This window comes from Meleagris gallopavo, chromosome 5, assembly GCF_905368555.1.
Source record: "Meleagris gallopavo chromosome 5, MGAL_WU_HG_1.1, whole genome shotgun sequence".
NCBI lineage: Eukaryota > Metazoa > Chordata > Aves > Galliformes > Phasianidae > Meleagris > Meleagris gallopavo.
This window is the reverse complement of record NC_139408.1, coordinates 25410724-25425707: the sequence shown is the minus strand read 5'-3', so window position 1 is coordinate 25425707 and position 14984 is coordinate 25410724. Positions and strand designations below refer to the sequence as shown.

At 40.7% G+C, this 14984-nt stretch overlaps 2 protein-coding genes across 13 annotated transcripts in view; one reads left to right on the top strand and one right to left on the bottom strand.

Moving 5' to 3' along the window:
• Nucleotides 1-14984, top strand: part of CDAN1 (codanin 1) — a 58029-nt gene that overhangs the window by 18829 nt on the left and 24216 nt on the right. For 4 of the 9 annotated variants that reach the window (XR_014883516.1, XR_014883515.1, XR_014883514.1 and 1 more), the window contains exons 18-33: nt 469-602; nt 1261-1382; nt 2806-2955; nt 3403-3466; nt 3948-4026; nt 5011-5168; nt 5314-5421; nt 5811-5874; nt 6981-7183; nt 7901-8008; nt 8611-10960; nt 11811-11952; nt 12553-12617; nt 13635-13778; nt 14392-14498; nt 14762-14886. Coding sequence is in view for 1 of the 9 variants with exons in the window: in XM_085224855.1 (XP_085080981.1) it covers nt 469-602; nt 1279-1382; nt 2806-2955; nt 3403-3466; nt 3948-4026; nt 5011-5168; nt 5314-5421; nt 5811-5874; nt 6981-7183; nt 7901-8008; nt 8611-8736 (1298 nt within the window). In the remaining 8 variants the exon portion in view is untranslated. Of the gene's footprint in view, nt 1-468; nt 603-1260; nt 1383-2805; nt 2956-3402; nt 3467-3947; nt 4027-5010; nt 5169-5313; nt 5422-5810; nt 5875-6980; nt 7184-7900; nt 8009-8610; nt 10961-11810; nt 11953-12552; nt 12618-13634; nt 13779-14391; nt 14499-14761; nt 14887-14984 lie in introns of those variants that run through there. The other 5 variants (XR_014883519.1, XR_014883517.1, XR_014883520.1 and 2 more) reach the window with 3 other exon arrangements.
• Nucleotides 13513-14984, bottom strand: part of STARD9 (StAR related lipid transfer domain containing 9) — a 95964-nt gene continuing 94492 nt past the window's right edge. For all 4 annotated transcript variants that reach the window (XM_031553545.2, XM_085224851.1, XM_085224852.1 and 1 more), the window contains 2 exons: nt 14712-14870; nt 13513-13769 (listed from right to left, as the gene is read on the bottom strand). In XM_031553545.2, the coding sequence (XP_031409405.2) occupies nt 13668-13769; nt 14712-14870 (261 nt within the window). In that variant the 3' untranslated portion in view covers nt 13513-13667. The remainder of the gene's footprint in view (nt 13770-14711; nt 14871-14984) is intronic.

Sequence of the window (14984 nt, the reverse complement as noted above, 5' to 3'; positions counted from 1 at the left end):
TTGGCTGCTAGGAAAACTGTGTGATAACCCTGGTGTTCCTGCATCATGAAAGCTAGTGGTTGAAGAGCTCTTTGAGTTTTTCCACCGTGGTTTTCTTCTGACTCTATTGTATTTCTTTTGTAATCTTTCTTGTCTTGTTGTCTCTGTAGATTTTGTTATGATTTCTGCTTACTGTGCTAAAAAGGGTTTCATAGAAATGGCTTCTTCTGATCTTTCTGAATAAATCTGTACATGCCAGGGAACTTTCTGGGATCCTGCTTTAGCTTAGGAGTCTGCTTTACTCTGCCCTGCTAGTTAGATAGGTGAAATGCTTCTCTGTTTCTGCTCTTCTGAAACTTCAGCTTCCACAGAAGTTGAAAGAATTTGCTCTGGAAACAGGACTGATCATTGTGAATTTCTGTCTCTGAGTTTTTGGTTTTTGCCCTTGCTTATGGGATGATGACTGCTTCTGCGTGTCTCTCTGTACAGGAGAGCTGCGGAAACTACTCGCCTCTTTTGTGGCTGGTAATGGAGTAAAAAATGGTGGCTTTATAAGGAAAATCACTCCAACAGCTGCAGAGTCCTTGGCACCAAAGACTTCCATTACACAGCGGAAACTGCAGGTAATCTGGAAGTCACAAGTGAAAGCAGAGTAGGAGGAATTCCCTGCATGGCAGTAGGATACACAGTGATATCCCGGTGTTAGGGAAAGAAAAGTATGCACCTAGACAGCAAGGGATGTTGTGTCTGACAGTCGGGTATCTTTAGTCTTCCTTATTCTGGTTAAATCACGTGGCTGGGAAACCACATGAATGTTGAAATCTAGAGAAGTTTAGTAAGCATTCTTAGAATAACTATATCTTCTTTAGCATAAAATGTTGGCACATCTCTCACCAACTGCTTTTAGTTAGGTTGTAGCCATGCTTTTTGTAGAGTGTAGGAGCATGCAGAATTAATTACCAAGCATTTAGGAGAGGATTCTTTGTTTCCAAAAATAAGCCCTATGTGATGACTTAACATTAGCAGCTGCTGTCAGAGCTTTCCCATTCTTCTCTTTACTGATTGTTTGCTTTTGTAGCTTCATAAACACTGAACGTGAACTTTGAGTTAAGTGGTTAGGAGGAAATGAGGAATGGGTAGTTTACAAAGGCACCAGATATTGCTGGAGCAGAATACTCAAGTGCAGGCAAATTAACCTGTAGCACAGTTATGTATGGCAGTTCTGTCTGCTCCTGCGATGAGGAGAGGAGGGTGTGGGTGGAGTGCTCTACTCAATTGTAGTGCTTTTCTTTTGAACAGGTAGAGCTGGAACAGGCCTTCTTCCACAACCAGCCTCCCTCTTTGCGGAGAACAGTTGAGTTTGTGGCAGAGAGAGTGGGATCAAACTGTGTTAAGCACATCAAGTAAGTGCTGATGATCTGTTCTGCGATATAAGAAATAACATAATACTAACGAGGCAAAGAGATGATCCTTTAAAGTTGTGTGTGCAGAGGAGGAGGAATGAGGGGAAGAAAACTTCCCTCAGAGCATGCTGTACAGCTGAACACCAAGGCTGTATTGGGTTATGACGTTATGTCCAGTGACATCAGATTTCCTTGACGGGGGGATTTGTGATGGGATGTAAAGAGGAGGACTGCGTGACTGTGGAGCACTTAGAATGTGAACATGGAGTAGCGTTTTGAGATTTAATATCTGTTTCATAGCATTCTTGCTAATTATAGAAAAATGTAGGTTGGAAGGAAGTGGATGTTGGGCATCATCTTCCAAATTCACGCTCAAAGCAGGGCCATTTATAGTTAGGTCAGGTTGCTTGGCACCTTGTCCAATTGAGGTGTGAAAGCCTCCAGAGCGGAGATTCAGCAGTTTCAATGCATAATTTTACCAATATTTGTGAAAAATGTTTCTTTATATTCTATCAGAATTTCCCTTGTTGCAGCTTGTGTATCTTGTCTTTAATACTTTTGCTGTATGTTCCTTGGAAGTCTTGTTCTGTGTTCTCTATGACCCTTTCCTCCTACTTCACCTGCTCTAAGCTTAATGAGCCAGGCTCCCCCAGTCTCTCCTTGTAAGTCATGTGCTCCAGCATCCCAGCTGTGTTAGTAGTCTCAAGTGCAGCATTACAGCAGTGAAGAGAATGGTAGCTTCCTCTTGACTTGCTTGACTGTGCTCTTGGTAACCTGAGGCCAGTGAGAAGCCACTCTTCTTTGGTACAGCCTGTCTGCTGGGAATGCTTGATCCTTGTCTGGAGAGTTGTCCCTAGCTGATAGATCTTGGCCCTTACACCCAGTACAGAATCACTGCCCCACTGTCAAACCATTTCTTCACCTTGTCGGGGTCCTTCTGAGAGGCAGCCCTGGCTCCTCACGTGCCCTTCATAAACTTGCTGAAGACTTACTCTGTCCAGTTGTCCAACTTAAAGACATTAAGCAGTATCAATCTGTGAGGAGCAGTGGTAGGACGGTGCTGCTGGTGACATCTCTGCATTTCTGACCACAACTCATTGAGATTGTAGAAGTATTGGTGCCAGAAAAGTTACCGTGTAACCATTTATTTCTGTTAAAACTCAAACTTTTGACTCTGGACTGTTAATACTATTCTGATATCCCTACTTGCTACTTTTTTCCTTACCTTTTTGGTATTTAAAAAAAACCACCACCAACAAAGAAATGGTGTGATTAATACTGTTTTATTAGAGTAACTAGTTGCATTTCTGCCTGAGAGAGAGAGGTATCCTGAAATGAGGGAAATAGCTGATGACAGTTAGTGTGCATTGTTCCTTTTGTTGTTTTCAGTATGTCTGAATTGTTTTATATTGTGTTTTCACAGGGCGACACTGGTAGCAGAGCTGGTTCAAAGGGCTGAAGTCATGTTGCAGGATAAAGTGAAGGAGGAGGATGCTAATCATGATAAGCTGCTTGAAGAGGTGTGCGCTCATCTGTATGATGAAGGAGCCCAGGCACTTATCAAAGGCAGAGAGTAAGGAGGAGAAGTTATTTAAACCCGTGCCTTTCCTTCTCTTCTTATTGTGGAATCTGTAACTCTAATCTGGCTTGGCCTGTCTTGCTCAGGTTCTGGTAATTACAGTCCCTGACCTCTGCTCTTCTTAGGGCGACTGTCTGCTGTGCCTCCAGCCAGATAACGCCATATTTGTAGGAAGGAATAAAGGTGCTGTTTGTCCCTCTGCATCCAACTCCAAACTGGCATTTACTGCATTTGTTGTATTTCCCTCCTTTGGAAAACTGAGTATTGCAGCTTGAGGGCTTTTAATTCTTTCCTATCTGGTCCTGTTGGCTTGGCTTATTTCTCTGCAGTCTTCCAGCTGATTTTGACTGTAGGAGGGCATGTGAAAATTCCTGCAGTAATGAATATCTGACTGTTGTCCAAGAACTTTCTGTAATACAGAGACACGTTATTTTCTTGCAGATTTTGCAAAAAGAAAGGTCCTGAGGCAGTAAGGGTCTTATTGCCAGAAGAAACATCTGCAGCAGTACGTATTTTCACCAAGACTCCTTCTAGGCCTTGGCTCTGAGTCTGTATTGTCTTTTTTTCTCTTGCTGCCTCGCTTACCCCTTAATAGCTTAGGACGATGGAATTTACTGATGTGCTGATGTAGAACCTGATAGCTAAGTCACCTCTGTCAGGCTGTGCCTGGATATCACACTAAAGTGATAATCTAGCCAATAGCTAACTGCTGTGACTAGAGTGGTAGGTAAATCACATACATCTTGCAAGGATAACGCTTCTGATTTTAAAATCAAGTTCACAAATAATTGATAATTTTTATATGGGGTCAATGGGGTTTGTTCTGTTGTTCAGAGTTAATGGTTTGTCTAGAAATGGTGGTGTTCTATTTAAATGTTGCATGTCCATATTAAGCTGTATCTCTCTGGAGTTTTTTTTTCTTCTGATTTTTTCACTGACTGTTAGTGTTGTGGTAGTAAGCCTCCTATCACCTCCTCCCTGCGAAGGTTTTGAGCAGTGCAGAAGACATTGCAGTGGATCTGGCTACTGAGAAGGCTTGTGGCTGGCTTTCTGCTAACATTGCAGGTGAGCTTCCTCACTCTGAACTTCTAACCTGTATATTACACTCTTTTTCTGAGATCAAGGGATTGAAGTTTATTCTGGTGCTATGAAGTACTTGAGTGTAAGAGCGGAGGCAAGCAGGAAGTGTGCTCCCTTTTCCTTTACTGGGAAGCATGCAGTTGCTCTGTTCCTCCTTCTTTAGTAATTAAGGGAGTGATTTCTAGCTCCACAAATCTTCAGAGACTTTTCAGTCTTGACCTTTGTGAGTGATTTTTAGTTATGGAGGCTGTTAGGATGGTAAGAAGGAATGCTTCTGAAAATATAATTCAGGCTGAGTTTGTCATAGCATTTCAAATATAGGATACAGACAGCTGTCAAGCCATCTTATGGTCCATATGTGTAGACAACTTCTGAAAACTTCTATACAACAAACACATCTTCAAGTGTGTATGTTTTCAGCAGGCTGAAGGCAACTGTAGTCCTTTTAATCTGTACTAGTGCTCTGGCAGCTCGTCAGAGTCTCTCAAAATCTACTGTTTCAGGAGATGCTGCCAAGAATTTGGGGAAGACTATCCAACACCATTTGCAGCAGCAGGAGATTAGTGTTTTGGATGCTGGTCAGAATTTATTTTGGTACAAAACATACATCTTTTGTGGGCACAGTGGTTGAACTGTCATGCCGATTCAGCTTTCTTCTTTGGTAATGTCTCCTGGCTCAGCTACTTTGTTCATTACAGCTACTGAAACACTTTTGATGGAAAATGAAATGGGTTCCCACTGGTATCTGGTAGTAATGGGCAGCTCTTCACTTGTGCCTCTGGCCATTAATATAGTGGGAGCTCAGAGTCAGGAAGGTATAAAAGTGTGAAGTCCTTTCCTCACTCGCAGCGGTTCTCAGAAGGAGAGAGGCAGATATGGGTAGCATTTGGAAACAGGTTGTCTGCCTCCCTGAAGAAAAAAGTGGAAGTAGATGGGTTATATATATATATATATTTTTTTCCTTTGTAGCACTGATTAAAAGAGAAGTGAAGGCGACATTCAACAGAATGCTGAAAGTCCCAGGACTTCCCTTGCCCAATGAGGATGCTGTGGAGTTAAGAAAGGACTGCTCTCCAGGCTGTCTGCACCGTGCACCATTTCCCTCTCAAATAATCAATGAGATTAAGGTACACACTTCCTGGCTTGCTGTCTTTCTCTTATTCCCTTTCTGTTTTTCACCTCTGAAAAGCACTCCTCTACATAGGGCCAATGATCTGTTCATGGGAAGTGTGGAATATTAGCAGCTCAATCACTGTTGTCTTTTTCATCAAGGATGTGCTCTGCATTGCTGTGGGCCCACGGGATGAAGGGGAAGTGATTGATCCTGGCTGGCTGGAGTGCTTGCTGGGTAGACTGAGTCAGACACTTCGGTGCAGAAAGGTAAAAGTTAAAAAGCAGAAAAAGTGGTAACAGTGAAAACCTTGGACTACTTTGAGCTGTCTTTGTGCCTGTTTGCCTTGTCTCACAGCTGAGTTCAGGCAGAGGACATTAAACTCAATTCAAGTTTGCAAAGTTGAAACAGCTGCATTGCATTTGTTAGTCTCCAGATGTGCTCGTTAGTTACAACTTGCCTTTGTGGACTTCTTTCCCTTCGGGATCTTGTCTTTCAGTCTTCATTGGTCTCCTGATTGCAGCTCTGTGCTTCCTGCTGTAAACTGCCTGCTATTCTCTGATGCTTTTATCCCCTGATATTTTTATCCCTTGTGAAGTCCTGTTTTGTCCAGTTTGTGGTGTGGGGACAAAGATGCAACTCTTTCTGTGTTTTCCAGTTCATGTGTCCCACATCAGAACAGCAGCTGGCAAAGTGCACGGTTGAGTTGGCTTCTTTGCTGGGTAAGTCAGTCATGAAAAGCTGTTTAAGGCTAAAATGTGTTGTTAACGTTCTCTTGAATCCTTGGCTTTAGAGATTTTGCTATTTAGAGCTCGTGATCTTTGGTTCTCTTGGTGCCATTGAGTCTGTTGGCTTTTTTTTTTTTTTTTTTTTTTTTTGTCAAATTTGGATGGTTGTTCTTATTTCCTTACACCTTCTGTGGAGGTTACTAACTGTTCTTCATATCTGGTGCTCTTATTCATATCTTCATTGGTTTTCCTTTATTGAGATCTTTAAGTGTGCTATACCTTTCAGTTTTTCTTCTCCTAAAAATGTTGGGTTTTTTTCCCACCTAAAAGGGAAAGGCTCAATTCCTTCAATTATATTTTCATGGCTCTTTTTTTTTTTTATTATTATTATTTTTCCCTGTTGCTCTAATCTGTTCAGCGCAGTGCTTTTCTCAGTGTGAGCTTGCTGTCTGTATGCAGATGTTTTCTTCTTGAGCACCCCATTTTTAGAAACTTTTTAAGGAGTTTTTATGCAGTTCACTTCTCGGTCCATGTCTGAATAAATTAAAATGTCATTTTGGGGGGTAGCAATGCAAATCTGCCCATTTTCATTAGCCTATATCTAGGAAGATTTGATACTGTCCCCTCTGTGTATGTTCAGCGGCAGCTAAATACTGTAGGACTTTACTTTCACTTCTGTAACCTCTGCCAATAATCAAAACTATGTACAACTGTTTAATGTTTCCTAGATTTAAATGGTGTTTTCCTCTGTTAATCTTTTCTTTGGAATAGCATCTAGTTCCTATTTTATTAAATGTTAGGCTGACTGAACAGAAACTGAAATAATCATCTTTCAAGATTTGGGACTATATACCAACTAACTTCTTTATCTCAGAGAAATATAAATATATTCCCATATAATGACACTTAGTATAGTTTCAGAGCACACTTTTGCATGTTTCAGACTCTACTCCCCTTACGTTCAATGGTTTATGCTCAAGAGGTGTTTTTACTTTAGTGATTGCTTAGTTATCAGCTATGCAAAATCTGCTATTGGACTGGGCTGATGGCTGTAGAAGGAAAACATGCAGGTGCAGAAGTTCATCTTCCGTTTCTTACAGTTTCAGGTCGCATTCCTCTTAGTCTTGGGATCAAGCCCCCAGAAGAGAGCTCCGAGAGGCTCCGAGTGAAGAATAATCCCACATATGACCTTCTGAAACTGCTGCTTTCTGTCTGGAAGGAGGACTTTGGGACACCTGTTCCTGTGCAGCTGATGTTCAGCAGGAAGAACATTGGCTATCTTGCAGAAGTGAAGCAGCAAGAGGTAGGGTTTATTCATCTCTGAGGAGCTGCCAGTTACTTGCTCTAGTCTGACACATGCATATAGAAGTTATCTCAGTTGCAGTGTGAACTGATAGTGGGAGCAAGGCTGGTACCATCAGGCTTCAATCACAGAGACAGAGCAAAAGAGGGTTGCACAATTGTCAGTCTCCAGTATTTGCCTTGGGGGCTGTTTGGAAGGCACAGCTTAATTTGGGAGCAAGTGATGAAATGGCCACTCGGATCTAAGTGATTATTAGGACTGAACACACGTGACTGTGCAGTTGGTCACTTCTGTGTCTTCTTTCAGCTGTCGTTTTTGTATACATGTGGTATTACCTTACAAGATCCCCAACTAGCAAAAGCTGAAAATTGCCTTGCCTAGTTGCAGGTTGAAACCAGCTTAATTGGGAAGGATATGAATGTTTTTCAAGCTGTTTGGAACACACAGGAACTAAAAGTCAGTATGTTTTGGAACTGAGAACTAGAGATTTTTAGTTTTGAAAATGTTATGGTAGAATACAATATATGCACTAAAGTAATTTTGCTTATTCGTTTTGGATGTTGCTCTTTGGTTCATCCTTTTGCTCATTTTCTCCATATTCTGATCCAGGAAGGCAACTCATGAACTGCATTGAGATAAGGAAGCAAATACAAAATGTACTTATTCTTGAGATGTTGATATCTTTTTCTTTTTTTTTTTTTTTTTTTTCCTCTGCAGTGGGATTTGTTCCATTTCATCCTTCGTGGTCTTGTAGAATATGATCTAATGCGAACCAATGATATAGAGAGTTGCTTGCGTAGCCTTGAACAGCTCCCTTGGCCCTCAGTAAGTAGTTAGGGGTGGGGGTGTGTGCGTGCGTGTGCGCAGGCACGCGTGTGAAAGAGAGAGACAGAGAGTGAGAGAGAGAGAGAGAGTAATAAGTGAAGCAAAAAGTAAAGCTACAGTAAATCCTTGTAGTTCAGTTTCCTGTAGAGGTAGTCGTTAACAGTGTCCTGTCTGAATTTCCTGCTTAATACAGCAAGGGGATTGTTTAAAAATAACTTGTTAGTGTAACCAGTACTTTGGTTGAAATCTGCTCCTGAATCCAGAATATCCCATGCAGTGGAATCACTGCCAAGAAAACTAACCCAAGTTGGAGACCAGCTCAGTTACCATCTTTTACTTCATCCTGTATGCATTTGCAGTGCGCTGGCTGAGAGTGACCTATTGGGAAGGGGCCTAGCTGACCACTCACCTTCAGGCCTCTTGGCCTCCCACATCCAGAATGGGAGAGAAGCCAGAGTATTCTAGAGAGGGGGTACAAATTACAGGGAAGAGCCTGAGACCAGTGCTGCAAAGTAGCTCTTATTTCACATGTGGTGATGCTTGCATGTTGAAGATTGATACTTGTTAATAAAGGTTCTCAGGTTTGTATCTGTCTGTTGCAGGATTTCTTAAAAGCTCTGGACAGCATTTCCAGTTTATTTCTATCGGAACATCTTATAGAAGAGCCCAGGAGTGACCCCTGTGACCTGACCAGACAATCTCTAGGTACTGTGACAGCACAAAGTTAGTGGAGATGGACTCTTTGAGGATAGAAATTACTAATGAAGATGCAGATGGAATATTTAGTGTTTCTGAATGCACTGTGAGGTCCTTGCTGGGAAAATACTGCATACAGGAGGTCTCTGTGTGCAAAACCAGTACTGGTCTTTCTGTTTGTGGATGTGTTGCACTGGTGACTGCTGAAGGATTCATATCAGCAAATAGATCGCCAAGTCAAAAGTTCTTTAAGCACCTTGATCATTGCTCAGAGCAGCTGTTTTTTAGACTCATTAACACTTTTGTATTTGTACAGTAACAGACTGTGGTCAAACCAGGAATCAAGTCGAGTGGACAAGTCCCTCTGTGAAGCAGGGGGATTGCTTCCTGGTGACTGGCTCATCTCTGAACTTCATGTGGTTTCTTTCCAGGGGAGGGAAAAGGTAACCTGGTCTACAAGAAGATGAGCCTCTATTTATTTTTCACTGTGAGCTCAATTTCAAAGATTTGATTTTAATGTTTTTAAGACTCATTTTAGAAGTTAAAACATATTAAATATATATACACCAGAACGTGTGTAACATTATTCTTAAAGGATGTAGATGATTAAGTTAAGTTTTCTTCCACCTCTTGATGGAAACAGAACTTGTTATTTCTTGGAATTTTTAATTGAAATAAGGAAGAAAATACTTGATTATATTTTTCACTGAAGGCAGATGGCAGTATTTTTATGACTCTTTTTATAGTATGTGAACATAAATGGTATGTAGCTGCTATTTCTTGTTTTTTGTAATCCTTCTTGCCTTGAGTTTGAATTTTATCAGACAGGAAATACTCCAGCGAGTAAACTACAGACTGGAAGAACAGACAAGAAATTTAGTGAGGGGAAAAAAGCAGTGCCACCTTCTGGAGAGCTGGTATGAAAGGAACACTTTTTGTGGAGGGCAGTGGGCACTTCCTGTGGTTAGATCATAAAGCCGGGGTGCAAGTTCCCTCTCATCCACCAGGCGTTTCCTTCAGCAGAAGTTTGTGCTTGGGACTGCTGGGGGTTAGCAGAAAATTACCTGCTCATTAGATCTCTCAGGACAATTTTTCTTTTCAGAGGATTTTTTTTTTTTTCCTTTTGTCTAGGAGTCTGCCATTAGTACAGGTTTGTCAGAAAGCAAATATTGTGTTAAGACCAGTGTTTGGACAAAATGAAGCTGGTTATCTTGCTGATTAACTTACCTCTTCCTTGTATTTTTCCTTCTGGAAAAAAGTAGCATTGTCAGTTGGGGTGGAGGGGAAAAAAACACAACCAGGACTAAGTAGGTAGAACTGTGGCATCTTTTGAAATGCAGATTTAGATGTCAGCATCTAAATTCCATTGAGGTTGATTGGGCATACACCATCTGCGTGCCTTTTTTTTTCTTCTTTCTAGGGATTTTAAGACATGACTGAGTCAGAGCTTCCCTGAAAGTAGGTGTGCTGTGTGTCTGGTAAAAGCAGGGTAGTGTGAATTGAAATAGCGAGTACAGTCTGTTTCTTCATACCTGCTTCCTGAGGCTGAGCATTATGTGACGTTTTGCTCACTTGAAGTTGTTGTTTGTTATAATAAATATGATTAAATGTCCTGTTTTGTGTCCAAGCTGGTGATATATAGCCTCTTTGTACTGGGACAAAGTACAAAAAGATGCCTTGCCCCAAAGCATGGTGCAGAAAATATATGGTAATATCTGTCCTCCATGCTGCTGTTCTTGTACTGCAGTATTGCATCTATTTTGTTACTTAACTGTGGGAGACAGAGGGAGAAGCTGGAGTGATAAAAAGGTGCTCAGTCTCTGGAACTGAATTTATTTAGGTGTCTAAAACTATTTGCACAGATACTGTGGCCACAAATGTTTTCATGAACTCAACCTATCTTGGTTATCCTTCTGTAATATGACATGCTTGGAGGTGTTTATTTAAAAGGCAATCAAACCTGAAGATCAGTTTACTACTGCCAGAGAATGTAATTGTGCCCCATTGGGCAGAAGTCAGTCTGTTCTTCAATGTTGTCCAGCAGGTAAGAAACACCTCTGTTTCTGTTTTCTTACACTGTCATGTCCTTAATCTACATAGTTAATGGGTGTCTCATGTTACTTATGCTTGGTGGCTTTGGGGAAGCCAGGCTGACTGCAGCCAAACTTTGCAAGAAGCATACAGCACTCTGGGCAAGTAGGAGACCTAGGAGACCTACATCTTCTATCACAAGCTAACCGTTTTGGCTTCATCCAGGTAAGCTTCACTGAGTAGAACAACACCTCCTCCTGTCTAAGTACAGTTCCAGACAGCTATCTTAACTGGAACAAATACCACAGAGCATTTTTTTTTTCTTGTGTAGAAAATACATTTTATTGTGGATATGAAAATAGCAATCTTGATTAAGAGCAGAGATGCAACAGCAGGTGGCACGGATGCTTGGTCTGATCATCTACTGCTTAGCAGTAATTGACAGGAAGCTGGGTTTTTCCCATTGTAGTTTAACAAAGTAGATGATGTCTACTAGGTTTTATTTCTTCCTTCCCAACAAACCATTGCCATACATTAACAGGTACTAAAAAATGTTATATTTGCAAAAGAAAACATCCATATAAATAGGCTTTTTAGTATCAATTGACAATTGTATTAAAAAAAAAAAAGTTACATTAATACTGATAAAAATAAAAATTAGCTTTGATAGCATATAAAAATGCTTCAAAACAAGCATATATAAATAACTTAATTTGTAAACATAGAAAAACCAATCTTATGTATATATAAAAATAAACATCTGATGCACTGTACAATAAGACATTATCCTTCATAGGCACTGGTTTCATTGACACAGGAGTCCCCCTAGATGTTTTTCCTACAAAAACTGCTGTAACTCTAGTGCCGTCTCCAAAATAAAAGGGGAAAAAAAGCGAAGCACTGAGCAAATCTTTTGTGGACTGGCTGAAGGCCACTCATCTCCTCCTGCAATCCCTTCTGGAAGCAGCACTGGTGACAGCCAATAAATACACCTTGCTGCAGTTCCTGCTCACTTTTTCTAAGGCTTTAATGTATTACCTTATTCAAGCTTCTTTGTTTTGCCTCCCCCAAAAAGGTATGACAGGCTGCAAATCTGGATATTTGCCTTTTGGTGCAGTTGCTGAGGCTGTGCAGGATGTGCAGTGCTGCAGGTGAAGCATCCCCTGACGCAGCTTGGCAGGATGCTAAGAAAGGCTGAGCCTCACCCCAGGAGAATGGTAATACGCTGAGGGTAATGTAACAATGGCCACCTTGAGTAAACACAAAGCAAATTTATAAGAAATGATGTGTTTTATTACTCTTCCTGCTGTAGCTGGGCAGGGAGGAGCCTTGGGCTGATATGCCTCAAAACAGCTATTTCCTTAAATATCAATTTAAAATAGCCACTGTCACTTCATTTAAAACTTCTTAATATATTAATATATTAATGATAGGAAGTAACATAGAAGCTGAGAGCCAAAATTACATCTGTGCAAAGATAGAGTTAAAAATAGATTTTGGCTCTCGAACCTATGGTGGGAGGTGCAGTGAGCTTGTGGTATCCTGGGAAGACATCTCTGACCCAAAGTACCTATGCATGTTCCAGTAGCAGAAACAGCCCTGCTAAGGTGGGTGCTTGAATAAATGTTTCTCATTTGACAAATGTAAAATGCAACGGCCATGTGAACAATGTAGGCTTCTATGAGCTAAGGAAACAATATTATATCAGCCTTTATTGCTTAGAGAAGCTAGTTTAGGTGATTTCTGTACTATTGTGCTGAAGACCTACATGAAGTTACTCAGATACTTGAGTTGGTTGTGATTTTGTTTAATTTTAGGAACCTGTGACCAAACACTTGAAGCCTGACAACATGAGCATTGGACAGAGCTCAACAGCTGTAAGGTAACTGAGTGGGGAGACGCTGTGCTTACTGCTGTGGAGGCAGCTGTTTGTGTTTTGAACAAAGAAATGATGATGAGAACAGGGGCCAGGCTGGATTTTCAGCTTTTAATGCTTCTAGGTAAAAGTAGAGACAGGCTCATGGAAAAAGCCATTGTGGAAAAGTGCTGGAGCTACTCTTATGAGCAGGATTCAAATTCTAGGAACATGCTGACTACTCTGTACTTCTTCCTATTAATGAGTTATTGTTCAGAACTGTCAGTTTGGTTTCTCTATTTCAAAGCACCTAATTTTGTAGTGCAGTAAAACTGTGTCCTGAGGTGTGGTGGTTTCCACTGTTGCTGCATAGTGTAGTGGTAATTGGAAATCCTTTGTACTGTACTGGCTGTAAGCAGTCAGCCAACTATGAGAAAAGTCTATCAGCTGAGATGACTTATGGATGTCATGCTGCTTTAGCTTCTCTCCACTGGGAAGTAAATAATTTACCATGGCAAGCTGACTCTAGCTGCTGCTAGAGGGATTCTGTATTTGATATTTATCTCAACACAAGGAAGTGGCCTTGCATTTCTGCTCAGAAGTTTGTAAAAGGTCTCAAGCCATGTGAATACTATTTCCAGGTTTTAGTAGCATTTCATTGCTTCCGTTGCCTTTTTTGTCAAACTCTCCTGAAAGGAGAAGGTCAACCTTCATAGTTCCTTGGAAATGGAAACAAAACGGTACAATTCTGGCTATTGTAAAGAGAATTCTCTTCCTCTGCTATTGATAGAGACAGCACTCCTTCCTCTTGCTCATAGAGGATTTTCACAGCTGTTTCCAGAAGATAGGCTACTCAAAAAACTTGCTGGGTTTCTTCTAAGCAGCATTAGCTAAAATGATATTTGTTATTTTTTCCAAGCTATCCATTTTAGTAGTCCAGAGTTAGCAATTAGGCTCCTCAAGTGAGGTTTGATTGTTCCTGATGTAAGAGCAGACATTTTACATTACCCTTATGGATGCTTGTGTCTCCTTGCAACCTTTCAGATGCTGTAGAATATCCCAGTTTCTTGATCAGTGCTAACTGGCAAGGAAGTGTGCTAGTCGAGCAATGACCAAAGGCTGCCGCTTAGCGATGGAGCTCAGGAGCCGTGCTGGGATAGCTGGGGCACCCAGATCCACCTGTACAAGGTAGAAGAAAGGCATGTGTTGCATGACCCATTTTTGAACACTTTCTCCAGGCTCAACTAGCTCTGGTGCTGCACATAAAATATTAACCACAAAAGTAGTTTACAGCCAAATACTGTAATTTCTGTGGTGAATTGGATCTTTTTCTTCCCAATATTCCATAGACTTTGAAGGCTTTGCATATTTGATAGTAGTTTCAACACTGGTTTTGAGTTTGAGCTTAAATATTGCTAGTTCAAAACATAGGTGTGTAGTGTTACTGAAAACACATGTTGCATTCCACTAATACATGCATAAAATGTGTAGAAAGTTTTAAAATGCATTATAAAGGTATATGCTAATCATTACTATTAAAGGTTAGTAGTTGTTTTTTTTTTAATTACCTATACAAAACGTGTTTTTAGCAAAGTTCAAAGGACTAATTCTAACTGTCACTAGCTGCCTTCTAAAATAAATTATGCAGCAGGGTATTCTTTTCTGGATGTATTTAGGTGGTTGGTACCACTGTCCTAAAGGACATCTGCTTTTTCAGATGACTGTAGACAATGGAGGGCAAGATTTTCTCATTCTTAACTAGAATCCTCATCTTCTCTTTTGTATTTATTTAAATGCAAAGACTTACTGACTTCTGTTGAAGAAAGTTAACAACATGCATTTCCATACGTGTCAAAAATAGCGTTAGCAGAGGTGGACTTCTGTGTCTCCAACAAGATAGAAATGCAGGTGAGATTCTCCAGTCCCTAACACTGAACATATTGTGTACTGGTTCACTATGCAAAAGCAGAATGTACAAAAATTGTGAATAAACATTTACAGAAGAGACTTGGTGTGCAAGGCAGCAAATTCACATGGTGTAAAAACTGGGGTCGTGTACATAAAAGCAGAATCCTAATTAGACTGTTATTGAACATGATGTACAGTAATGAAAAGTCTTACCTGAGCCATGTAAATAACTCTGGTGATATCTCTTCCATTCACCACATCAGGTTCCAGGATCCATGCACTGGGCAAAATCTCCCCTCTCACCACATCTTTACAAGGGTGAGGCATGGATGCATCATACACAGACTGAATAGCCAAGACAGACAAGTTCTTCTGCATGAAAGAAAGTGTAAAGAGAATTTTAATTTTTTAATGCATGCAGTTTTGTTTACCACGAGGCATATTTCTCACTAAATAAGCTCTTGTGTTTTTTTTTTTTTTTGTCAG